This window comes from Polypterus senegalus, chromosome 13 (assembly GCF_016835505.1).
Source record: "Polypterus senegalus isolate Bchr_013 chromosome 13, ASM1683550v1, whole genome shotgun sequence".
Taxonomy (NCBI): Eukaryota; Metazoa; Chordata; class Cladistia; order Polypteriformes; family Polypteridae; genus Polypterus; species Polypterus senegalus.
This window is the reverse complement of record NC_053166.1, coordinates 2,690,567-2,716,945: the sequence shown is the minus strand read 5'-3', so window position 1 is coordinate 2,716,945 and position 26,379 is coordinate 2,690,567. Positions and strand designations below refer to the sequence as shown.

Here is a 26,379-nt window from a genome sequence, read left to right as displayed (position 1 = left end):
ACGAAACCTGCCTGTCTGTATGAAGAAAGCCAGCCTGTAAACTCACGCCGCCATTTTGGCAAAACTTTTTTGGAGGCCTCACTTTTTGTAAACCTGCAGGAAAATAAGGCCAAAGGGAAGTTGTGGCAGGAAACAATTGCTCATTGTTAGCTCGTGGCGTGGGAGGGAGGCCTGCAAGGAGGCCCGATTCTCCTTTCGGCTGAGTCGAGGTGGAGCTTTAGAGCTGCTGGTCAGAACTGGCCTCGTGCTGTCAGTGAGAGGTCGGTGCCAGTCAGAGTCAGCCGTGCCGCTAAGGCCCCGGCCGGTGCCACACGCGCGCCAGCAGCTTGCAGTCCGCAGGGCGTCTTTCGAATGAGTTTGCTACAGGCTCGCTCTCTGCCTGGCTTTGGTGCCCCTCGGGCTTTCAAATCCGAGGCCTCTGGCAAGGATGGCACACATATAATGTCACCTAACTGACCAAAGGAAGACGAGGGCCTGGGCTGCTGATCAGGAAGGTGCCAGCCCACCAGTCTCGAAACTTTAAACCTTCCTGAAGAACCCCCCAGCATCAGGCCTTTGTGGCCTCTGTGCTCCATTGCCAAAGGCCATGGCGGGTTGTGCCGTGGGTATCTTCCCAGCACCAGCCCAGGAGGAAGGGCACTCCAACCAGCAATACCAGAAAGGCAGCTTACTACTCCTGCTGTCAGTCGCCCTGCAAGGACTTGCCCAAGTGCCTCCTGGGACGTGGATTAGTCAGCGTGAAGACACACCACGCTAAGAGTTACCCAATCCTCGAGGCCAGGGAGGAAGTGGACTCCTCCTGACTCGAAGACGGCGGGGGGTCCGCTTCGTTCAGCACTCGTCCTCCGTTCTGCGGTCCTTTGGCTCCGCACGCCAGTGCAGCTCAGGGGTCTGGGTGTCCCGCCGCTGTCACCCCGGTCCTTCGACCGCTCCGTCTCATCAGCTGCCCCCCTCGGCCCACTCCCATGACCTGCTCGCAGCCCTGCCCTCCGCCACACTGGTCATTGCCGTCCGTGCGCCACTTCGTTTGGTGCCCACACAGAACCCCTGATGCGCAAAGAGAAACATTTGTGTGCGGCCCGTGTGGGAGGCCTTGTTCTAGGCGGCCGCTACACAACGGCCCAATGTATTGGCGGGTGGGGATTCAGCATTTTTTTCAAAATATTTTTCTGTGTCACTGACCGCCTACATGGCATGTGAGCGTGGCGGACAAGGCAACTCTGTCTGGATGCCTGTGAAGGCCCATTGTTCACAGACAGGGGTGAACAAAGGAGCTGCGGCGGAGACTCCCGGCTTCCCATCGTCTGCCCCACTCCATGGACTGTAGGTAGCGGGCATGAAGTGCCCATGTGGCGTGTCGCTACCTCGTCAGAGTGTCATAGACTGTAGGTAGTGAGCAGGAAGTGCCCATGTGGCATGTCGCTGCCTTGTCAGAGTGGCATAGATTGTAGGTAGCGGGCATGAAGTGCCCATGTGGCGTGTCGCTGCCTCGTCAGAGTGGCATAGATTGTAGGTAGTGAGCATGAAGTGCCCATGTGGCGTGTCGCTGCCTCATCAGAGTGGCATAGGCCTCTCGTGCCGAGGTCACACCTCAAAGCCTGTTTGTGCCCCTTAGTTTCTCACACCATTTCAGGAGACACTGGGTGGCAGGGGACAAGAACGTCCACATTGAGACACCCCGCTGCAGGGCCATTCCTTCGTGAGCTTTCACACTGTAATGAAACACCAACCATTTCACGAGATGTTTTATGGTCCTATAGGCTCACCAACATGCCAGTGATGTCACACTTGAAGCTGTGGCCCCCGGTGGATTTTGTAACTCCTTTCTCGTGAGAGGTGACCGTCTCTTTGGCATAGCTGTACTGGTGGCTGGCATAGGACCGCTTACCGTCTGTCTCAGAACTCTCCTCTGCTGCAGTCTTTTATGAAAGTGGCGTCACAAGGCCACCTCCTGTGGTGGCCTTGAGTATCACACCACCTGGCGAGTGCGGTGGCTGAGGGGGTCCTGTGGCCGAGCCTGTGCTGCTGGCATTCTCTTTGGGATCTCGCGCTGTTGGACCGCTGGCACGGCTGCTGAGTGCGGTGGTGGCCTGTTGGACCACTGGCACGGCTGCTGAGTGTGATGGTGGCCTGTTGGACCGCTGGCACGGCTGCTGAGTGTGATGGTGGCCTGTTGGACCGCTGGCACGGCTGCTGAGTGCGGTGGTGGCCGTGCCGGTTTAGGGCGGAGTTGGAGTGCAGTGCTTGCTCTTTCTTGAAATGTCTCTGATGTCTGGTGAGTCACACGAGAGGGGAGACGCAAGGTAGAGCGAGTCTGATGAAGCCACATCCTGCAGCTGGCGCCATTCCGTGATTGTATCTTCAGCAAGTGGCACGCCGATGGGGGTCTGTCGCAGTCGCCCTAGGGTGAGCGTGGGGGGTCCTGTCCTTTGTCCTGGTGCAGCTGCCCGCCCAAATTCTTCAGCTCTCGGTCTTCTCTTACAGGATCAGTTTGAAAACTTGGAGAAGCACACGCAGTGGGGCATCGACTTTGTTGACAAGTACACCAAGTTTGTGAAGGAGAGGTGCGAGATTGAGATCAGCTATGCGAAACAGATCAGGTAAGAGGGGGTCCTCGCTGGTGGGTGGGCCGTCTCCTTGGGGTCTTCCATGAGGGCCCTAGTGCTCTATGCTCTCTGGGAGCAGGACGTGGCAGGCAGTGAATGGTGCCAGTGTGAGGGTCACGACACCCACTCTGGGTGAGTTTTAAGGACACACTCTGTCAAGGTGTGTCACTCCCTCCCTCACAGTGACGACGGCCCACCAAGACCCGAGTTGACTGTGTTGTTTTACCTGCCTTGGCCACCTGCTCTTTATCTTGGCTCTCCTGGGCACAATGATTTGGTTGGCGCGAGTGGCTCACCGGAGCTTTGGGTTGTGTGGTCAAACATGGGAGGGGCGCAGTAGGTCCACATGGTTTCACTCACCTGCCCCAGCAGGTACAGAATGTGTCAGCGGGGTCTGCGCGCCCCATCTTTTGTTTTATTGTCGTGCTACTTGTGGCAGAGCTCAGGTCTGAGATTTAGCGTATCAGGCCGTCAGTTATATAAGATTTGGGTTGGACGTGTTGTGCTCTTTACTGGTGTGTGGGCTGCTCTGTCCCTTTGATGTTCCTTGTTGTCACTGTTGTGATCTGGGGCTTTCCAAAAAGGCACCAGGCACCCATGAATTCATTATTGGGTATTTCTTCTTATTTCGTATTATCGTGTGTGACCTGGTGGTGCAGAGTTTAGTGCTGCTGCTGCTGCTGCCTGACGGGCCCACCGGCCTTCACCTGCTCACGGTCTGTGTTGGGTTTGCAGCTTCTCTCCGTGTCCTGCCACATGCCAAAGACACGTACTGTATGTCAGGTGAACTGGTGCTGTGCCCGGCTGGCTCTTGTGATGACAGGCTCAGCACTGGGACTGCAATGTGGAGTCCACATTAGCGCTTCACTAAGCACGTTACAGAAGATCTCCCATAATGCATCAGGCCGGTGAGCACAGCTGCACTTCGTTTCGTGGTCTTGTTCCAGCCGCCATGTGTGAAGGCCCGTGTGTCTTCTTATGAGCTCCCCCGCCGTCTTGAGTGTAAGAATCTCAGTGTATCTACGGGCGGGCGATACCCGTCAGGCATAACTGACGAAAGTGGCGCTAGAGGGGGGAAGGACGAGAAGCGGAAAAAGGCCGCATGAGTCCGTTAGACATTGAGGAGGCGTCCCCTGTCGTCACTTGCTGCAGTCCTGCAGAGGACACTTGAACGGGTGAAGTTAATGAAGCAGGGCGTCATGTTGTGAACGAGTGACACCAGGAGGACTCAAAGCGTCACTCTCTGCAAATCTGCAGTCGTCCTTCTGTCACCAGTCAGGCTCGCTACATGGCAGGCGTCCTCTGGTGTGTCAGAGGTGGTCACTGTTAGGAGATGGGGGCTCTGCACACCCACTGAATGACACTCAGACGACACCACCACCTTCTTCTTCTTCTTCTTCTTCTTCTTCGTCGTCGTTTTTATGTGCTGGTGACCTTTTACTTATGTCCTTGTGAATTGAAATGCGCATCTCCTCGACTTTCACTTTCCTGTGTGTTGGTGTCACTGCTTCTTCCAGACGACTCACTGATTACCGCTGGCCCTGCTAAAGTGTCACCGACTCTTCAGTACTGATTAAGAAAAAGAAAACGCTGGGGGCAGCAGTGTGTTGCGGTGGTCTGCGCGCCCCCTCACTGTCTGCTTGTCATTACAACGGGGGGTCTCCCTGCCTGCAGCTGCACCCGACACTCCTTTCCTGCTCCGGTGGCCACCCGTCCCCAAGACGCTCACACTGCAAAGCCACCCTGACTCTGAAGTGCTCAGCCGCTGTTGGGCAAACACTCTGGGCTCGGCTTCCTGCTGCCTGCTCTCTCACTCTCACTTTCTCTCTCACTTTCTCTCTCTCACTCTCTCTCGCTTTCTCACTTGCTGTCTCACTCTCTCTTGCTCTCTCACTCTCTCTGTCTCTCTCTCTCTCACTCTCTCTCTCTCTCACTCTCACTCTCTCTCACTCTCACTTTCTCTTGCTCTCTCACTCTCTGTCACTCTGTCACTTTCTCTCTCTCACTCTCTCACTCAATTACAGACACGGGTGACCCACACCTGTGCACTTCAGTGCAGAAACACCGATGCCCACAACGCGCCCATGAACCGCTCCTGCCACACCCCCTCCTTCAGCTACGTCACCTAGGTGTGTTTTACTGTCCTGAGATGCGCCTGCACATTTCCAGTTAAATGTGGCATTGTGGGTGTTTCAGGGTGGCACACTGATGTGTGGTGATGCTGACAGCAGGGTCTCCCGATGGCCCAGTGTGGCAGTGCAGGAGTCCTGAGGAGGGGCAGACGGTGCCCTGACAGAAGTGTTCACAGTGGCTCACCACGAGGGTCTTCTTCACTCCAAATGGATTGAGGGCAGGGGGTGAGACACCCAGCCGTGCCCCTCGAGGCCGGTCATTCCTTGCATTGTTAAGAGTTTGGAGACCCCGCTGGGCTCCTTGAAGTGCAGTGTGGTGTTCCACTTGTCAGATTAGAAACGTGAGTGGGGTGAGCGGAGACCACTGGCATTTGGCCCTTCGTATCCCTCTTGGTTGTGCCCACCCGCTGGTTATCTGAGGTAATCGCACGTCACGCAAAGCCTTTAAGATGTCACTCGTGAGTCACGTCCCTGTCATGCGTTAGTTTGGCTGATGTCATTTTAAGTTCATTGATGACGTTAGGCTGGCACCCCATACGGAGCGGACAGTTTGAAGATGGATGGGCAGCCTTGGCTTTTGTCCTGTAATGTCAGCCATTTACAGTAACGTGCTTCATATTTCAGTCACATTGGCGACTCGAGGGCTTTGTGACATTCCTCGTACCCTTCTGAAGACCTTGTCTAGTGTCCCCAGCGGGCTTGTAGGGCAGCCTTGGTGGCACCGTGTCGTCACACTCCCGAGTCAGTGAGGCAGACCAGTCACACCACCTCTCTATCACTTTTCATGTAACAACTGCCTTTGTTTTCCAGGTCAGCATAAGGATCAGCTTTTACTGAAAGTTTCATTCTTTAACTCTTCCTGCCTGATTAGTGCCCTACAGGGTGGCAGGGGTGGCAGAGCAGCAGTAGGCACAAGGCAGGAGTGCTGCTGATTTCCACACTCAGTGTCACCAGGCAGGCCAAGCTGCTCAGAGTCACATGACATGGAGACGCCAGAAGGTGGGAGCTTCACGCCAACAATGCCAGTCAGTGCCAGGGCCCTCACACGTTTGACTTGCCTTAAACGTTTCCTACTTTCCCCAAATATTTGTCCATAAGGCAGCCCACCTCCTGCCATCACTCTGGAAGTTCCCAAAGCCAAACGACTGCTTCTGTCATTTTCTTCTCTTCCTCCCTGTGCCAGCATGGCTACAAAGTCTTCACAGAAGTGCCCACTTTACGCCCCTTACAATCTGAGATTCTCGCCTCTTTCTGTTAATGTCACGATTTCCTTTGTCCTTTGCTGTGTTCTGAGGCCACTGTGGCAGCTGGCAGGGATTCAGTTCTGATGGCAACTCTCCGCGCCGCCTGCTCCCGTCTGACCCTCGTGTGAATTGTCGCGGATCCAGGAGTCCCAAAGCACTTCCAGTGATGGCCTCTAGAGGGGGATGCCACCATCAGCCCCCAAATCGTCACAAACTAGAAAACCCCAGAGAGCACAGCCAGCAAAGTGCAAGTGCCAGCGAGGACAAGCCAAGGCAGAGCAACTGACCAGGCACATGTGACGTGAACCCCCAGTTCCTCATGGTGACCCCGGGGTCTTGGGGGACCACCCACAAAACACATGGAACACAGCAAATGCTACTGAGAGGCAAACAGCAGAGCAAACCCAAACTAAAGACTGACGTGCGTAAAGAAAAGAATCAGAAGCAAACCGCAGAGACACGGAACTGAATGGCGTGGCATGAAGGTGGCACGTCCTGTCACATTAGCCCACGGTGGCCCTCGTTACCAGCAACATCCAAAAAAGCTCAACGTGCCGCCATTCTTGGACCTGCTTGTGGCGGACGCACGTCACCGTTCTGTGCCCCCACTCACAGCCACCCAGCCATCATGTCATTTAGAGTCCTTAGGGCTGAGGACAGGCATAGAAGTGACAGACCGAGGGGGTCTGAAAGTGGACAGATATTTGTACCGGCCTCACGAAGCTCAAACGTACTCGCAGCTTTCCAACAGGTGGAGCCGCACAGTCGTGCTGAATTTTGCCCTCGAAATAAGCGCGGCCTGCAGGAGGGGGGTGGGACGCAGAACTGAGAAGGGGGCTTGACCTTCGGCTGTGAGGTGCGGGTGTCACGAGTGCCCGTGTTTCTGAGGGCTCACTTCCAGGTTTATTGGTGTTGTGTGGAGCAGAGTGAGGACCTGGGACAGACGCTGTGTCAGGGGTCTTACCTGTAGGGCTCAGGAGGTGAGAAGAAAGAGCAACTCCTTGGGGGAATGGAGACGGGCTTTGGTGGACAGAAGAAGACACGGGTGAGGTGTCTAGGACAGCAAGGATGTGTGGGGCAGCAAAGGGAGAACTGGGAGTGCTGGGATGGATGAGTACAGTTAGAAAGAAGGAGAGAATCGGAAAAGAGATGCCAGCAGGGCCACCTTCACGTATGGGCACTGCCCGGGGGCCCACAGTGTTTCTGATGCACTACCTTAAGATGGCCCTGGGTACCGCCAAAGTGAGAGAGAGCTCAGGGAAGGAGACTGAGGTGGGCTGGACACGTGACGAGGAGGGACGTGGGGTACGTGGGCAGGAGAGAGCGATGGACACGAGGAAGAGAAAGTGAGGGTCTGAGCGGGCAGGAGGAAGTGCAGAAGGTCCATCAGGGGCACGCAGAAGTGCAGGAGACGAAGACGAAGATGAAGAAGATGAAGAAGAAGAAGAAGGAGTGAAATTCATTCTTACTCGTCCCGCCAAAACGCAAGCAGGGCGTCTGTGGTCAGCAAGGAGTCCCCACTTCTGTAGTCTTCTTGTCACAACCACACTCAGGCTTGGGTGACAGCGAGGGACACACCCAACGCAAACACACGCACACACATTTATAAACACACACACACGGAGACACAAACACCAATGCAGATGTTAATGTGTGCAGTGGCCCCCCGATGTGTCCGAGTCACAAGCATCGCTCCGAGGTGACACCACGGTAAGTGCAGAGAGTGACAAGTAGACGAGATCCTTGGAAGTCCCAAATGGTGAGGGGTCCCCACGTGACGAGGGCCGCTCTGAAGTAGCCGTGGGTGAGGAAGGGTCCCGAGCGGCGTGCTGGCGCGTGTCACAGTGGTGGTCCTTTCGATGACCGTTTCTTCCTTCTCTCCACTGCCCCTTGAAATGCGCGGGGGGCCGCGACTCCAGAAGGGTCGAGTGCCGTGACTGGTGATGCCCTCGCAGTGGCTCTCCTTATCCGAGAAAAGCACCATTGATGTGTTAGGTGGTCCCGCTGCAGCCTTTTCATGATCTGTTGGCAGTGGTGGGCCGCTCTCAACACAGTTTTTCCCATGGCTGGCACTTTGGTTCAGGTGTGACGATGTGTCACTCCCTGTCTCTCGTCGTCGTCGTGGCTCACTTTTTATCGTTGGCACAGCTGGTCTGGTGATTGGTGGCACCGCACCATCATGATTCTATAAGAGATGGCAGCACACTCACAGCAGAGTCCATGCTGATAAATGGCTACAATGAAATCTCATTGGGCTTCGGTGAGACGACCTGGAGGGCCACCCTGGCATTAGACCCCCTCCTGTTCCTGTTGGGTGGGCTTTCTTTGTTCATCGGCTGGTACTTCCTGTTGTCGCCTGTCTGGCCTGCCCGTGTGTGTCTCATCCCCTCCATTCAAGACAGCAGGCCCACCGTTACTTATGACACGTGCTTGATCCGTGCCAGCGCAACTCGCTTTCGAGAGCTGAGGTGGCACCGCAAACGCTTCATTTGTTTCACAGTGTCCTCTCAGGCTCTTGCAGTGCCCAGAATAGCCTGGCACTTGTCAGACGGGAGTGAAGGGCTAAACGTTAGGGTATTTCCTTCTGTTGAGGAGACCCGAATGTCCCAATGAGCCGACCTGAACGTGACGAGCCCCCCATGGACGTTCCCGGTGGGCCGCGCGGGACATTTCTGAATGTAAGCCCGGGGCCGTCGGCTCGAGTCTCAGTTGGGCGCAGACAGTCTGGGAGGCCGGCCGGTGACCGGGTGTGGAAGAGGAACTGCTGAGGTGAAACTGGAAGCAGAAGGTCACCCGCGTTTTGTGTGACCACAGAAATGTGGAAATGATGTGCCAAGTTGAACTTCAGGGTCTCTCGTGACTTCCAAAAAGTAAATGAAGTGACCGGGCCACTCGGGTTCATTCGATGCCTGTTGGCACCTTTTAAAAGTCCATCTGGTCAGAGGTAAGGAAGCAGGCTGTGAGACCCCCAGACACAAATGGAGCAAAGAAATAAGCCTGCAATCCAAGATGGGCCGCTGGTCCGGGGTCAGCCGGGTGGGAGATGTGCAGAGCCCCCCCAAAGGTGCAGTGAACATGCTAAAATGAATATCATGACGGTCATCTAAACACACCCTGAGGTCAGCCCAGTGCACTGCTGCCCACCCTATTCATGGGCATTGGGCTGAAGTGCCACCTGTGGGGGTCTGTGAATCTGTCTTCACAGTTATAGGGGGTTTGTCCATACGCTTTCTTAGCCGTGCCCTCCCTGAGGAGTGCCAATGTGGTATATAGTGCCCACGAGTTGTACAATCCTGCCAGTCTGAAATGCTCACTAGTTTTCTGTGCCCCCTGCCCCCTTTGTGGCAGAGGGCAGCCTGTCACGGCTCAGCTGCGTTTTAGAGGTGGATTTCCATCGAGGATTAAAGAATTTTCTCTCGTTATTTGGGCTTAACTCCAAAGCTCTGCTTATTCCCCTGTTTTGCCACAGATGGTGCCTTGTCTGGTAAACCGCTGGCAGCGATGGCACAGATTAGGTGGCACAGTGACCTACTACTTTCTTGTGCTTTAATTTTGGGTCTGTGGAGGTCCAGTCCAGGTGATTGGCATATAGTGGCCTCCTCCAGTGTTCTGCCATCTCATCGAGTGCCCGACTGCCCAACTGACAGGGAGGAGCTGTGTGCCCCTTTAACAAGGCCTTGTCTTTTCCTGCCCACAGAAACCTGTCCAAGAAGTACCAGCCGAAGAAAAACTCCAGGGAGGAAGAGGAGCACAAGTAAGGGGGCACCAAGAAGGGGTGGCAAGTCGTCTGTGACATTGTGCCAAGCTGACATCTCTTCTGCCCTTCAGGTACTCCTCATGTCGAGCCTTCCTGGCAACACTCAACGAGCTCAATGACTACGCTGGGCAGCACGAGGTCATCGCAGAGAATTTGACCTCGCAGATCGTGAGTGAACTGGCACGGTACACGCAGGAGCTCAAGCAGGAGCGCAAATCCGTAAGTAAGGACGTCTTTACAGGTGCCAGCTTGGCACGGTGTTTGTGTCTTGAGCCCTCTCCTAGGTGGTCTGTCTTCTGCTTCCTGAATTCCCTCGCTCTGACTTCTAAAGGAGCCTGCCTGGCATCGAAGGGTAGCGTTTACGAAAGCCGTGTGTTAAGGGGCATGACCAATAAAGGCAGAACACTGAGCAGAGATGAGAATATGGGGTGCCACGGAGAGAAAGATGGCGCAGAGAAAATAAGAAAGCTGGCAGAGGGTGGCTGGGAGGGTCAGAGGTCACGAGGAAGACAGAAGAAGACGGTAAAATGGACCCAAAGGGGGCGCAGGACCAGGCACTGCTGATGATGACTACTGTGCTGCTTCATCCTCGGAACACAGGCGGGGCGCAGTTCAGCCCACCCTTAGGATTTTGCTCTGCGTGTCACGTGGGCTCATCATTCGCTCGGGACACTTGGCCGCTGTGGTGTCTCTTTGAAAAGCCACTCTGTGGACGACACGTCATTGACCCTTTGAAAGTGTCCAAGTGCCACTGTCCTCCGTACCAAGGCCAGCATGGAAAGAGCTGGTCCTGCAAATAACAAGCGTCATGTGACTCGTGGCTGGGTGGTGACGCGCTCTGTGACTTTGTCACCCAGTGGCTGCTCTCACGCTCAGCAGGTGGTCCTTTTTGCGCAGGGTGCCTTTCCTCATAATGTGCTTTATAAGGCCTTGCAGCCCCGACTGCCACGTTGGTGGCATGGAGCCGTCACTGTCACTGACATTCAAACGCTCTTAGAGTGGGGGCGGGGGGGATGCCCACATTCAGATGTCACCTGCGGTCACGTTGCTGTTCTCCAGTCTCAGGCTCACATCAAATTGGCTTTGCCATGCCTTGTGGCGTGGGGTCATGGGGCACGGAGGGAAGCTCTGATGATGACGATGATGTGGCTGGCCATTCTAGAGAGCCTTGGCAGTGTGTCCAGACCCCCGTGTCCCTACAGAGCCCATCTTGTAATCTGACTGACGTGCCCACATTCACCACTCAGACAGCTACCAACGAGACCACGCTCATTGTGCGGGCCACAAAGAAGGCCTTTGCCAGGGCTCTGTAGTTTACACCGTTGGCATTAACTGGTTGTCTTGACATGTGATTGCACTTAAACGGGCACAGTGATGAGGACCACTGAGGACTGAGGGATCAGACGCGTGCTCTGGTGTGCCACTTGACACCAAAACGATTTAAAGCTGCCAAGAACTCTGTGATGTGCCAAGATGTTCAGAATTGGCAGGTTGTGCCCATCTTCTTGCACCTGGGCCATCCCCCCTTGGGTTGAAGATCCGAGGACAGCAGGAATAAACCAAAGTGGCACACCACGAGGGCCCGCAGGAGCGACCCGTGTAAGGCAGGCACGGGGCATGCAGGTGGTCCAACGCCATACTTGGGGAGCGTAGTCGTCGACGTTCTTGGGATGAAGCACAGGTGGCACGACTGACTGCCCATTTGAACTGACGGAGCAGTAGACCTTGGGGGTGGGCATGAAGCCCTGATTTGGGCACGCCAAAGCTACCTAAGAGTGGGCGCCACTGGCTTGTTCTGCAACCAGGGAGTGTGGTGGGTTCTCTGATTGTCCTTTTTGTCCCCCTAGCACTTCCACGATGGGCGCAGGGCGCAGCAACACATTGAGAACTCATGGAAGCAGCTGGAGGCGGTGAGTGGCTCCCAGGGGCCGGGCTGTTCATTCAGGTGAGATGCCCACCTGCGTCTCTCGTTCACCTACTGCTTCCCTTTGCAGTGCAAGAGGAGGTTTGAGCGAGACTGCAAAGAGGCCGACCGGGCACAGCAGTACTTCGAGAAGATGGACAACGACATCAACGTGACGAAAGCAGATGTGGAAAAGGTGAGCCAGTGGGAAAGCGTTCTCTCTGGGATGGCGTTGGGATTGGCTTTTTTGACACTTTGAGAGCACTGCAGGCACATCTCAGGGTTGCCACCTTCAGTGTGGGCACTTTGCCCAAGCATCAGCGTAGCAGAACTAAGTGCCAAACAATTGACAGCCAGAACTGGGGACATTTAGAGATGAGCAAGAGTAGCGGTGCACACGTGTCACGTTCTCATCCTTAGTGGGCTTGGCTTGGCATCGCTCAGCTGGACTGGGCACAAGGACTCCCAGAGCGGGCAGTGGTTGTTTATGGAGTCTCCTTAGATTGCCTGGGCATGGCAGTGGCTTCCTGGTTCCGGGGCGGGAAGGGAGGACGGCCACCTTCCGATGTCTTCAGTTCAGTCTTTGGACATCTGGTAGGTTTGCCATGTTGGACACAGCGACGGGCAGCACCACTTGCCAGCGTAAGTACAAAAGTTCCAGTGCCGTGCCCAGCCAGCTCCCTGCCAAACTCTTGAACTTCGCTGGCATCGCAGCAGCGGTTACCTCGTTTGGCCTGGCTTAGTGGAGGAGGCTCCAGTTTAGGGTGGCACCTGTCAGTGACTGCCCTGGTACACTGTACACCATGTCTCGCCACAGTAAGGCACTGCGAGGTTAAAGCTGGCAGGGTGCCTAAGTGTCGAGTCTTGACAAGTCTGCTGGTGCTTGCAGGGGTGTGGCACACTGCCGGAGATCCCTCCCTGTGGGGGCACCGAGCTCTGCGAAGCCCCCCGAGCGCCCGCCTGCCAGGGCTCCTCTCACGTGTGTCTGCCTGTCTCAGGGCCCACGGGTGAATTGTTGTCCCGGTTACTGATTTTCTTGACGTTTGTTTCAGCTTGTGTGCCCTGGCTAACTGCCTTATTTGTTTCTCTGCCCGCCTTGAAGCGAGCCTTCTCAAAGGTAGGTGCTACCTGTACGCCCAACCCGGTCTGCTTGTCCCTCTGTCCTCACATCACACATCATGACTGCCAACACTGCTCTGTGCCAGGAGAGCGTCAGATGGCCACCTAGGCAGGAAAGCTGAAGCACGCAGATGGGTGCAAAGCAAGAATTCATTCCTTCAGGCTGCTGGCCGGTGGGCACTTGTTTCCATGGCACTGCCCTGTGCTCCATTCAGCCGCCCAGTGTTAGGCTGGCAGCTTCCAGAAACTTTGATAAAAGAATAAGCCAGAGAAGAGCGCGGGCATGGGCGCAGTGTGCCCAAAGGGGTGGGCCAGGGCAGCAGCAACAAGCACACACCTGGACCCTCGCTTTCACCTGGACGTCTCACCTCTCAGTTAGCGTTAGTTGGCGTGACCCAGTGGGTCTCGCGTCTTGTGCACCAGGAAGCGGAGGGAAGGTTTCTCATTACAGCCCACCAACAGAGCCATAGCCTTGTCATTGGGAGACCCCATGAGCCCTCGGTGCCAGCTTGGTCTTGGGCACCGCACAGGTAAAGTCCACTTTAACAACACTGACTGTCATTCCACTGGGTGCCCACCACGGCGTCAGGTGAAGTTCCCCTTCTTGCTGCTGCTGCTGCTCAGCGTAGCGCCAGGGGTCCGAGGCCCACACTCTCAGGCTGCCATAGTTTCTGTGTTCTGTGTCTTAGTGTTCTGCATGCCATCAGCGCCGCTGCCCTTGTTTGTTTCCATGTTTCACGGAATGGCAGTGGGATGCACGTACTGTGCCAGTGGGTGAGCCCAGAGGCCCAAAGCTGCGGCATGTCCGTGTGGTGTTGCTGTCTGCCCCGGGGGGCGTCACCTGTGCTGACGCGAGTGGCTTCGCCATCCCGCACTAATGGGCCGACCTCACGGCCATACACGGTGACGCATAGCTAGTGCAATGTTGTGCACAGTCACTAGGGGGCGCTGGCTGCGTTAGAGGGCTTTCACAACAGGGACGTTCTTCTTGTGCCCGCACGAGTGACGCCTCGGATTCTCTGACTTACTCGCTGATGATTTAGATGGACTGCAGCCATGTCAGACATGAAAAGGCCTGCCTCCTTGTGGCTGCAGCTGGCATTGCACGCCGTCGAGGGCCCGTCTCAGTGTCTCGTCTCTCTCTGTCCTCCCCAGGCACGGCAGCAGGCCCAGCTGCGGCATCAGATGGCCGCGGACAGCAAAGCGGACTACTCGGCGTGCCTGCAGAAGTTCAACCAGGAGCAGAACGAGCATTATTACACCCTCATCCCGCACATCTTCCAGGTGGGAGCCGAGAGGGTCCTGGCTGCCAGGGCAGCTGCTCGGCCGGACCCCCAATCCTTACCACCTTCTGTCTACCCCGGCAGGGCATCCAAGATATGGAGGAGCGGCGGATCCTGAGGCTGGGCGACTCCATGAAGACATTCGCTGAAGTTGACCGCCAGGTCGTCCCCATTGTGGGCAAATGTCTTGATGAAATCACGAAGGCAGCAGAGTCCATCGAGCCAAAGAGTGTGAGTATCTGTGCCAGCGCCTGGCGATGATGAGGATGACGCAGAGGTGTGGCAGGAAGCCCGGGCTGGTGGTCCTTAGGTGGCGGGTAGCGTTCTGGATTATACTCTGCAAGGTGTTTTTTGACTTCATTCCCATAATGCCGCTGACTGAAGGGACCTTGAGAGGCGGTGGCCCTAACCAGTGTGCCACAGTGCTGCCCAACCCTGTCTGGTCCAAACCGGAGGGGTCCAGGCCTGGACATTTTCTAAAGGGGCCTGTGCCCCCCTAACCCCGGGCACCGATCAGCACAGCCGCTTGTTGGCTCTAATGCTGTGGCATTACCCAGACGGCCACTCTTTTTTCCTCCCTTTCTTGGCATTCTGACATGGGCGTCATCATCGTGCTGCTTAGTGTCAGTGCCAGTGCCCACTTCCTTCTTTTCCCTTCTTTGGGGTGAGCGCCGTGTCACTTTGGCATGTTTGACGTTTCGCAGCTTCTGCTCATTTGTAAGCACGCTCAGTGCCCGCAGTACCCGCTTCCTCTTCCAAGAAATGTCCCTGTGCCGCGCTTCACCGGTCTGCCTGTGTCATGGTATCCCGTCAGTGATGTCACCAGCCCTCGAGTTAGAACTCACAGGGTGCCATGACCAGCTGGCACTAACCAGTGAACGGCATTCTGGGAGGAGCATTGACGTAAACCAGCTCTCTAAAGTGACAGATGGCCTGGGACAGAGACATGCCAGCTGTGGGTAAGGAGTATCTGGAGCACCTCTTTGCCAGTGGGCGAGGCTGCGATTCTCTGCTGATCCATATTTGGAGGTTTATCTCCTTGCAAGCTGCCCAGTTTTTCACGTGTGGCGATTCTCAGGTTCATTTCGCTGCCCGTTTGTTCTCACGTGTCACAGAATGGCAGATGGGTGCGCTGGGTAGACTGGCACCTCCCTGCTGATCTCCGGTTAGGTAGATGCCAATTCTCAGCTTCTGATGTCGTCAAAGTGAAGAGGTGCCCGCCTGTCTCATTGTCTCCCCTGACCCACAGGACTCGCAGCTGGTGATAGAAGCCTACAAGTCGGGCTTCGAGCCCCCGGGAGACGTGGAGTTTGAAGATTACAGCCAGGCGATGAAGCGCACCGTCTCCGAGAGCAGCCTGTCCAACTCGAAAGGAGAGGGCAAGCCGGAGAAGAGCAGTGGCAAAGGCAAAGGCAAACTGTGGCCCTTCATCAAGAAGAACAAGGTAGTGCCCGGGGAGCAGGGGGGCGCGGCGCTCCATGTCACCCCCTCCACTCGCTCCTCTCACACACTCTCTCCACTCGACTTGGCATCCAGCTTCTCTAATTGCACCGGGTGGGGTTGGAGATGAAAGCGCGGGCGATGCATGTGGGGTGCCAGCCGGTGATGCGGGGCGTGGTAGGCCCGGGATTTGAACAGACTTTATTGGTGGATGTCCAAGTGCTGCCCCCTGCCTGGCGGCCCCGCATGCTGCACTCTGACACAATTCTGCTTTCTTTCCTTCCCATTTTGGCGCTGGCCTGCCTGGGTGCCCCTTTGCGATGCCAGGCCCCAGCTGTTGCTTTGATGTTGTGTTGTTGCTGCTGCCTCAGTCATTTTTGAGCCTTATGTTCTCGTTTGTCTTTTCTTTTATCCTTTGTTTCTTTCTTTTCTTTTTGTTCCTCCTTCTGATGCTCTCCCATTCCTAACTGGTAGCTCATGTCCCTCCTAACGTCCCCCCATCAGCCACCCCCACCTCCTCCCCCAGCCTCTGCCTCACCTTCTGCTGTTCCCAACGGTCCCCAGTCTCCCAAGCAGCAAAAGGAGCCCCTGTCCCATCGGCTCAACGAGTTCATGACGTCCAAACCCAAAATGCACTGCTTCCGGAGCCTCAAGCGAGGGGTAAGTGCTGCTGCCCGTCTGTCTGTCTGTCTGTCTGTCTGTCTGTCCGCCCGCCCGCCCGTCTGATGTCCGTCCAGCAGTAGGGCCAGGACTTGTCTAATTTCAGCAAAGGGGAAACCTTTGGGGGGCTGACGCTGGACAGGCTGAGAAGCAGCAGATGGGCATCGTGTGCCCTCACAGTGCCACCGACTGGGACACAAACTGGACGCCCCTGGTGGGACCGGGTTTGCAGGGCAGTGGGTGGGAATGGACGTGACATCCCCAACACTGTGAGGGCAGTGCCCGCTGCAGGGCGCTTTCAGGACTGCACCAGCATCTGCGTTCACATTGTGGAAAATTTCATACGGCTGTCATTCTAAGAGGTGGTCCGCAGTGCAGCTTTGTCCCCCAGCCTCTGCCAGTTTTGCCGTCACATTGACCTAGCATTGGTTTTTTGTTATATAAATGTAAACAACCAAGAATGGCATTTTGGGGACATTTTGCATTTGGGGTGGCACTCCTGCCAGTGCCAGCTGCTTTCCTGTTCGTTTTACTTTCCAAAAAAAAAAAATTGACCTACCCACTATGCCAAAGTCGTGGGCAGCACTGGGCACCAGGCAGGAAAGAGCCCTAAAGAGGGGCACCAGCCCACCCACACAGGGCCCACCTCAGACACGCATGACTTTAGGGACGTGGGAGGAGAAACCAGAGGATCAGTGGGGCAGCAGCCCGCGCCACCGGGCCACTGTGCTACCAGAGATGTCAGCAAATCCCGCAGCCTCAGCTGCTTTGCTCCCAAAATGTCAGCAGGTCCACAGTGTAGACCCCCGCAGCAGGTGAGCACAGCTTTGGTGTTCGGCGGTGACAACGACATACAAGTGACATTATCAGGAATGTCCTTAATGAGCAGAGTCGGTGTCACTCGTGCTTACAGGACATGTAGGAAGGGTGAAAGCTGGCGCGATGCCCAGGTGTGCCCTCTCCATGTTGTGGTGTGCCAGCAGGTCCACTGTGTAGACCCCCGCAGCAGGTGAGCGCAGCTTTGGTGTTCGGCGGTGACGACGACATACAAGTGACATTATCAGGAATGTCCTTAACGAGCAGAGTCGGTGTCACTCGTGCTTACAGGACATGTAGGAAGGGTGAAAGCTGGCGCGATGCCCAGGTGTGCCCTATCCGTGTTGTGGTGTGCCTGGCCTCTTCCTCGTCTTTTTTGGGAATGCATTTCTGTGTCTTTGTTTCAATGTGGTTTTGTTTTTCAGGTGGTTTCAGGGGTCAGTAAGTGGTCAGCAGTCTCCTCGTTGGCACATCTGTCTGGCTTTTGCTCAAACCTCCACTGTGCCTCATTCTTGCTTTAAGCTGGCACATCCGCGAAATCTTGACTGGGCTCAGCCTGCAGGGCAGCCCACTCCTACGTGCCAACTGCATACAGAATGCACCTCTGCGGCTGTGCCACCTCTATATGCCCTCACAGTTGTCTGATGCCATTTTCAGCACTGTGTGGCACGGCCTGGCATGCATTGCTCCACTGCTGCCTGTCTAAAGTCCAGAGGTGCCATGCTCATCACTGGGCACAGAACTATGCCTGCTGGCGAGCTCTTTGACCCGCTCTCAGCCATAAGCCTTTGCCTTGGTGGGCTTTGTTCAATGACCCGTCAACCTGGGAAGGCAGAGTGCCACCTCCTGGGCAGAAGACATTACTGCGGTTTGTTTGAGTTGAAGCATGAAAAGGAAAGGCAAGTAAACCGTGCCCTGAACACAGGCGGTGGCACCCGTGCCCACCAGAGGAGACTCGGATTTCCTCACGGGCCTCTCTGTGTAGTAAGAGGGAGTTCAAGGTAGGAAGGAAGGAAGGAAGGAAGGGAGGGAGAGCCGCCGTCCATCATCGGCCACCACACCTGTCACACAGGACTCTGGGTTCCTGTTGTCACGGCCACCTGCGGTCTCTTTGAGAGCAGCAGCCCTGGACCCCATCGTTTGATCTCACCTGTCCTGCTGAGAGAGCCGGTGGTCCCGGGTCGTCCCCCCCACCGGCACACCTCCTGCCTCCATTAACCCGCTCTGTGCTCTCTCCCACCCTGGCCGCAGCAGCAGCGCTCTTACTGCTTTCAAAAAGAGCTCATGAAGAGGACGCTGGGCAGGCCCACCCACGCCTACGAGGCCAGGCGCTACGTCGTAAGTCCACGTGTAGTTATGTCGGGGGCACAGGCGCTGAGCCCATTGCCAGCTGGTGGGATTGGTCTGGGGGTGTGCCAGCTGTAGAGTGCAGCCTGGCCATGGGCTGAGTGCCTGTGAGCCCAGCAGTGGCCCTGTCATGTCCCCCCTCATGCGTCACTGCAGCTTCAGGGTAGAGTAGGCTGTGCCTTCATGCGTGTGTGTGTGTCACGTGTCACGCTGGGCAAGTGAGCCTGCTGACTTGAAGACCCCATGACTTCAGCAGGCCCGCTTTTCACTTTGCCTGTCTGCCGCAGTGGATCTCCTTCGCCTGGCGGAGACACCTAAAGGGATGGTGTGCCAGGGAGATGCCAGTGCGGGGTACTCATGCAAAGTGAGCGCCTTCATCCTCTCACTGTGCCACTGTGTCCGGGGAACTATGTGTGTTGCTTTTGGGGGAGCTGTGCCAGTGCCAGGAGATCCCTTGCCTGGCGGTGCCTCGTCACTGTTCAGTGTCTGTGGTGTGATTAGCCAAACTGCTGAGGGGCATCGGGGTGGGTGGTAGGGTGTTGATGGGTGCCAACAGCTGATGCTGACATGCTTCTGTTTTTCTTGTCTCTCTCTCTCCCTCCTTCGCTCCTTCCGGTTGTACGTGAAGCTTTCTCTCAAGCTGGTAAGCATGAGTGCCGCATGCCCGTCTTAAACTTTCATTGGAATGTCCAGAGAACTCCGTGTGCCAACCTCTTGTCTCTCTGCTTGTTTTTTTGTGCCCTGCGTCTCTGTCCTGTCAGATTACGTTGAATGCTCAGGTGCGGACTCTCATGGAGGTGATCAGCGTTATCTCATCTTTGCCTTTTGGTTTTCTCTCACATGGGTGGGGTGGCACGGGGATTAGGGGCACAGGTGCACCCCTGCGAGGCTTTGGGTCAAGTTAAGATGAAGTAAAGGCTTGCCACCTCCTCCTCCTCCTCCTCCTCCTCCCCACCCCAAGCTCAACGTTTGGCCATGACTGGCTGTCACATGGCAGACACCTGCCACTCAGTAGGGGGTGCAGCCGCTGCCCTGCTGATGCGCCACAGTGAAGATGCCCTTAAGTGGCGGCGGGCGCTTTCTCTTAACTCTGACGACAAGGCCTCGCCTCCACCCTAACTGTGTGGTTGACCGTGAGCTCCCGTGATTTGTTGGTGTGCCACCCCCTGTTACCTGAGGGCACCGCCGAGACTAATCCGATCCTAACTCGAATGATAACCCTGGTACTAATTTGTACTTGTCACATGGAATGTGCCACGGCTGTCAGTCGGCGCTCATGGTGACCTGCAGACCACTGCGCCAGGAGGGAGGGCAGAGGAGCCCTCAGGTGTGGCGTGAGAGAGATGATAGTGGTAGACAGCAGTGGGTGATGCCAAGGTCACCATCAGGAGAACCACAGAGATGCCGAGAAGGCAGGTAGCCAAGCGCAAGGCATCAAGTGGGGGTCATTTAAAAGTAAAGGTCGGCACCTCGCAGGGACTTGCCACTCTGCATGGCAGCAGCTTGACTGCTTGTGCGGTGCCCGCAGGAGGTGCCAACTCACTGCTCACTGTTCTGTCCTGCAGGGTTCGGGGCCTGAAGACTTCAGTCACCTGCCGCCCGAGCAAAGGAGGAAGAAGCTGCAGCAGAAGATTGACGACTTCACCAAGGAGATCCAGAAGGAGCTGGACCAGAGGTGGGCTTCGGGGGGCTGCAGGCGAGGACACTGGCACGGCTGGGGGGCATCGCCTCAAGTTCTGCTTTTGTCTCTTTAGGGACGCCTTGACAAAGATGAGAGACGTTTACATCAAGAACCCCCAGATGGGAGACCCCAGCAGTGTAGACCCCCAGCTGGCTGACATTTCACAGCGGATTGAGAAGCTGCGCTTCGAGGCTCAGAAGTTTGAAGTGAGTGAGGGTCCCACTGAAAGGAGGGGGGGGGCACCACTTCTCCAATGCTGCAAGTGAGGATTCAAACGTAATGTGGCTTTACCTGGGCCATGCCAACCTGATGCCAGTCATGGCGCTCCTCCTTGGCGTCATTTTTGACTCCCGTGACCCCTTTGAAGAACTCGAGTCAGAGTGGTCTTCACAAAGCCCCACATCTTGGTGTGTCAGTTTAGGGTGGTCGGGGGTGTGACATTAGTCGTGTAGCGCCCTCCTGTGCGTTCTCCGAGTACTGCGCCCGTGAACGATGCCAGCTTAGCGTTAAGGTAGATGTGAGCAGCAGAGCCAGAGAAACAGATGAAAGCGCGAGGCCTGCAGAAGACCCCCCGGGGGGCTCCGAGCTGACACACTTGGGATGGGACCGTCAGCGTTGGGGCAGATCTCTTCCTTTTCTAAAATAATGAAAAGAGAAGACCCTTCAAAGCACAGAAACGGGGCGAGGAATACGGCGGGCAGAGACGGCCCTGGCACTCAGGAGAGAGCGAGCGCCACTGGGAATCCGTACCCCAAAAGTCCTGACTGCTCGATGTCATCTGGGAATTACACGGGATGGCCCCCCACGCCACGTCACAACTACGCCCTGGATGGCACCAGGCCTCTCGCTGACAACCTGACAAACCCTAACCCACAGGGCCATCGACAAACTGCCAGCCCTGGCGCCCCCCCCATTTCACCGCCCGTCACCCTCTTGTCTATGTCGACTTGTGGCTCGCTGTCCTGGCCGGATTCTTCGCCTTGCCACGCACTCGGCTCAGGTTCAGACCCTCTTAATCGAATTGAGGGCCTCAGCGGGGTCCTGAGCCTATCCTGGCACCACTGAGCGGGCACACCCACACGGAAATGGGGAGAACATGGAGAGCCCAGTAGGGTTCAAAGCCACGGTGGTCCGCACACATACCAGCTGGATGGTCTGGCATGGAGACGTGTCCTCCTGCCACCTCCAGGGGTCCTCATCTGGTGGACCTTGGCCTCTGGTTCAGGCGGCCACAAACTCGCTTTGGCTTTCACTTTATTGTCAAGCACGTTGTCACTTTGACCAGCAATGTGCCAGGCGGTGACGGTGACAGGTAGCTGAGCTGAGAAGCCAATGTGGCCGACTGTGGAACTGGAGAGACAGGCCGAGGAAGACAAGTGGGACGTGGCGGACGAAGAGGTCACTTAGTCCCAGGGGGCTGACGGCCCGAACGGACAGCGGCGTTCGGTTTAAACTCGGCGGTTCGACGGGACGGTAGGAGAGCAGCAAAGAGACGATGGGCGACTGGCTAGTAAAGAAGTGTAGGGCACAGGGGGTCAGGGTGGGCGCCCAGTGGAACCCTGGGTGGGGTTTACAGATAAACAGACAAATCACTGGACGCAGAGGAAGGTGCTCAGGACGTCATGTGACTGTCCAAAGGAAAGGTGACCAGAGACATGCATCATGGGAAGGCGAATGGAATGGATGGGGACCGTCACAAGGTGCGTGATAAGAGGGGCAGACAATGGAGACCAGAGGGACCCGCTTAGACGTCTGACCTTGCAGTCATGGTGGACCAGCAGTGTTGACCTCCAGGCAGTGCACAGAAGCCATTAAGAAGGCCGTCAGGCTATATAGCGCCCTGCTGGCACACAGGTCAAGGGAGGTTGTGCCCGAGCTGTATGGGCTCATCTCCATATTGGCGCTAGAGAAGGAAGGGGGGAGAGCAGCAGGACCACCCAGAAGGGGGCATCATGGAAACGTTTCAAATGACCCAGTGGGTCGAGACGTTCAAGCAGAACACGGAGGAACAGACACATGGAGCGAGGGGGCACCTCCACAGCTCGTCACCAGGGGTCTCCATAAGTCACACACGCCAGCCGCCCCTGTGAAGACGCAGTCCGGCGGTCTGCGAGAAGACGACGAGCTGCGCAGTGGAGGCCGTTCGGCGGCGCCTGGCAGAAGGACACGCCAAAGTCCGAGTTCAGAAAGCCACACGGCGCCTGAAGCTGACGAGAGGTGCGAGTCACCATATCGGGGCCCAAATGGCGACTTTGTCACCAAAGCGTCACCTTAAAATGGCCGCTTCATGTACCAGCCTCTCAGAGTCCATCGTAACTAAAGCAGCCGCACGGTCGCCAACAGCTCACGGGCATCCAAATGGACTCGGGTGCCAGTCAGTAAATACGCCACAACTTCCGTTGATCGTCTCGTAATGAGATTCAATATGCAAATCCTCCATAAACTTCTTTTCCGATAAATCAACAATAATAATAAAAATAATAAAGCATAAGCACAATAAAGAGTGCAGAGTGCCAGTGGTCCGTCCAGTGGTCCCAGTTGTAGGGGCGGGTCTGCCGGGTGGGATGGCGACCCGGGTGAGTGGAGCTCATGTGACCCTGGCGGCTTGCTGTCCCCCCGAGTGCGGGCACACACACTGGCAGCGGTGGCACTCGGAGCCAGTAAAGTGAAACAAGGAAGACCACACAGAAAGAGGGGCACTGCTGTGACGCTGGGGGGCCGCCGGTTAGCAAAGCCAAGCAGAAACGTGCGCACGCCGGTGTGGGGGGCTTTTTTGGAACGCGTTGCAGGCATCAAATTCAAAATGAGCGAAGATTTGCAAACCAACGATAAAGTTTCCCAGTTTAACACTGGAGATCTCGTCGTCTTCGTCGTGTGTTCAGTTGATTATCGGTTGAAAAGGATTTGCAGGTCATTATGTTCGGAATCGGGCTTGTAGACTGGCATTCTGTCGGGGCCAATGCTGGCACACCAAAGGGACAGCCACCGTTGAACTTTGACCCCAAATGCAGCCGACACGTGCCCACCGCCAGAGACGCCACACACGGTTAGTCAAGGAGGAGGTCCAGAACTGAGCGGGTGGCATCCACTGTCCGTTCCTTTTGTTAGACGTGTGACAGGACGGGGGGCCCGTTGTGCACTGGGGGGGGTTTGATGACTTCCCGCTCTACGTGCTGAATGACGGGGGGGCCACACTGCCAACACCAAGACCGCATGCCCAGTCAGATACTTAAGAGGCAGAACTGCCAACGGTGCAGGGGGGCTTCACTGGTGGGCCGCTTGCCTTTGACCACCATGGGCACTTCAGGCAATGCCCATGAGAAGCCACCAGCAGGACCACTTAGTCTGTGCCAAGCCCCCTTAACAGCCCTTCTCCATTTTCCCTCTGCAGGGTTGGCTTGCTGAGGTGGAGGGACGGATGCCAACACGGAGTGACCCTCCACGGCGGCAGAGTGGTCTGTATGACGGGCAGAACAGCACGCCGGTGAGCAACAGCTGTGCCCAGGACCGGGAGAGGTAGAGAGCGACTCCTCTTTGGCTGACCCTTCGGCTGGCATCATTCAGCCTGCCCGTTTGCACTAATCGCCCTCTGCATTTCTTGTTGTTGGCACAGCCCTGATGGCAGCTACACAGAGGACCCAAGCTCAGAAGCGCAGCTCAAGGTGCCCGTCCCCGACTTCGATGACGAGTTTGATGACGAGGAGCCTCTGCCTACCATTGGCACATGTAAAGCACTCTACCCCTTTGAAGGTATGTTGGACTCGCACGTCTTCCTGTGGCACCCTGCCATCTGCTAACCTCCTCAGGAGGTCAGGTGTGCCAGGCCTGCGGGCACAATATGACTCCCTCTTCTCTCTCCCCATCTCGCAGGACAAAACGAGGGCACCATCGCGGTGACCGAAGGCGAAGTGCTGTATGTGATCGAAGAAGACAAAGGAGACGGCTGGACCCGCGTGCGCAGGAACGAGGAGGAGGAGGGCTACGTGCCCACATCTTACGTCGAAGTCTGTTTGGACAAAGATGCCAAAGGTTCCATGACTTACATTTAGTCCCAAGTCCTGTCACGAGTGCCACTGCTTGGCAGTGGCAGGGGATGTGCAGAGAGGGGCCTGGTGTCATCCAGGGCGTAGTTGTGACGTGGCGTGGGGGGGCATCCCGTGTAATTCCCAGATGACATCGGGCAGCAAGGACAGCCAGATGAGAGGTTGGGGACACGGCCACCACACTGTGCACACTCGCTGGCGTCACACACACCGTACATATCTGAGGGTGCCAGTGCCCACTGCTTCTCACTTAAGCGCCACAATGCACCCCTGACAAGTATTCAAGCGAGACGGCGCATCTCGAGGGGCTGCCGCTGCGCCTTTGGGGCCCCCAGGTTTGATTTCTCCAAGCGGAGTGTCAGAAGCACAGTCGAGTCTCGTGCCCGTCAGTAACCCCGGCCATTTCAGCATCGTCCTGCTGCGAGGGGCTGCAGAGTGCCAGCTGACTGGTGTTTGTATTCCCTGTGCCTGTAGCTGGGTGGCACAGTGATTAGTATTTCTTGGGCACAGTGTGGAGTTCTGTGCGTGTCCACCTGGCCATCAAAGACATGCCCCCTATTTCATATCAGCGAGTTGTACACGGGTGGGCAGGACCTCACGCTCTCGGTCGTCATCTGTCCCAAGTGACACACATCACAGCTGACCCCATAATAATGGGGTGAGGGGAGCATTTGAAGTTATTGTATACACCAGGTGCCCTGTGCCCGTTTCTTTCATTTCAGGGCCCACTGAACTGCCCAAAGCACTGCGGGTGGGCATTACATTCCTCGGTGAGCACCTATGGTGCCCACAAGGGTCACGTTTCACCAGGGGGAGTTTGTCTAAATGGGCGGGTCGAGGGGCACAGAGCTGTAGGAGGTGCCACCTTTGGTAGGCACAAGCGCTTTGGCACCAGTCTAACATTTGCTCTCGTGTTTTCTGTCATTTTCTGATTGCAGATTCCTAATGGGGCGAGGCCGAGACAGGACTCCCAGGGCAAGCGGCTCCTGGACACACACTCCCGTGCCCGTACCCGTCGGATTAGAATCATGAAAGAGGAGACGGTGGCGACCAGCCGGTGCTCCCAACCGCCCTGCCAGCCCCAGCCAGCGGCCCTCGTCCTCCTGTGCTCCCTTGTCCGTCAAGTGTTTGTCTGGCATGCCGCTTCATGCTCCGCCCTGTGCCCTGCTGCCAGGCGGGCACACCACGCTAGCTGGAGCCGGCAGGCGGTGGTGCTGCTGCTGCCCGCCCGGCCGGCCTCTGCCCCGAGTCGTTACTGCGTGCCCGCTCTGTCACCTTGCCTGTGCCAAACTTTCACTGGAGGCTCCTCTGCCACCCGCCTGCCATCTGGGCTCCCCGCCCGAGTGCTGCTTGTCCGTTTTTCTTGTTGTGTCTCTTTGTTTGGACTTTCTATGCATGAGCACAGCTGTCACCCAGAATCCCCCCGGGCAGGACACTGCCCCCCTTCTCCCATGCCACGGGGGTCCGATAGACTCTGAAGAAGCTCTTTAAATATCTAATATATAGATTTCTATTCTGCGACAGTGTTACACGTTTTGTTACCTCAAAGTCCGGCTGATTGAATAAATAAATGGAGTTTGTTGCCATCATCATCATCATCTTCCTCATCTTCCTCCTGCCATCGGCGCACCTCTCCCGTCCTTTCCATCCTCCAGTGTCACGCAAATGTGAAGGTGAAAAGTGTCGTCACCCTGAAAGTACAAGCGAGCGGCCTTCGCGGAGGGACTGCGAGGGCCGCAGGAAGACCCTCGGGGGTCCAGCCAAGGAGCAGACACGGACTCTGCGAGGGCAAGAGGACAACATCCTTAGGTGCAAACCATGCCAACTGGCAGTGTGGGAGGTGGGCCTCTGCACGGCCCCCCCACGACGGGAGAGTGTGTGAACGGTGGCACTCGGGTCATCGCTGGACTTCTGCCGTGGTCCAGCCGATGTTATATAGTGCCTTTCACATTGCAGCGGCTGGGGGGCGAGTGCGTTGCAAGTGGCTTAGCGAGTGACTCGCATGAATGCGCCGCCCGTCTGAATGTTACGGCAGCCTCTGCTTGGCACGTCATGCTTTGCTTTGTGAAAAACAAAAAAAAGCAAATAAAATATCAAATGTTTCAGAACACGTGCCCGTCTTTTCCTTACGACGCCATGTCACCCGGCGCACACCTGCGTACATTAGGTCTAGGCCCTTGGATGGCACAAGACTCCCTTGCCATGCAGACATTCTCACCACATGAGGGCGCCATAGTATCAGACACCAAGTGTGGGCACCCTACAGGAATGGCAGCCATTGGAGACGTGCACCGCCAAAGTGAGAAAAGGTCGCAGACTGGCATCGTCTCCCCTGCGTAGAAAGGCAG

The 26,379-nt window shown here is 56.3% G+C and overlaps 1 protein-coding gene across 10 annotated transcripts in view; it reads left to right on the top strand.

Annotated features, from left to right (window-relative positions):
• LOC120541863 (formin-binding protein 1) overlaps positions 1–26,139 on the top strand; it is a 33,613-nt gene extending 7,474 nt beyond the window's left edge. The window contains exons 2-19 of one of the 10 annotated variants that reach the window (XM_039773779.1): positions 2,485–2,600; positions 9,680–9,736; positions 9,811–9,958; positions 11,587–11,649; positions 11,734–11,838; positions 12,745–12,759; positions 13,917–14,045; positions 14,129–14,275; positions 15,294–15,488; positions 15,959–16,144; positions 18,936–18,950; positions 19,069–19,104; positions 19,873–19,982; positions 20,062–20,194; positions 23,380–23,504; positions 23,602–23,738; positions 23,859–24,017; positions 24,970–25,623. In XM_039773779.1, coding sequence (XP_039629713.1) covers positions 2,485–2,600; positions 9,680–9,736; positions 9,811–9,958; positions 11,587–11,649; positions 11,734–11,838; positions 12,745–12,759; positions 13,917–14,045; positions 14,129–14,275; positions 15,294–15,488; positions 15,959–16,144; positions 18,936–18,950; positions 19,069–19,104; positions 19,873–19,982; positions 20,062–20,194; positions 23,380–23,504; positions 23,602–23,738; positions 23,859–24,017; positions 24,970–24,977 — 1,884 coding nt within the window. In that variant the 3' untranslated portion in view covers positions 24,978–25,623. Of the gene's footprint in view, positions 1–2,338; positions 2,407–2,484; positions 2,601–9,679; positions 9,737–9,810; positions 9,959–11,586; positions 11,650–11,733; positions 11,839–12,744; positions 12,760–13,916; positions 14,046–14,128; positions 14,276–15,293; positions 15,489–15,958; positions 16,145–18,935; positions 18,951–19,068; positions 19,105–19,872; positions 19,983–20,061; positions 20,195–23,379; positions 23,505–23,601; positions 23,739–23,858 lie in introns of those variants that run through there. The other 9 variants (XM_039773785.1, XM_039773778.1, XM_039773780.1 and 6 more) reach the window with 9 other exon arrangements.
• Positions 26,140–26,379: the final 240 nt, after the last annotated feature.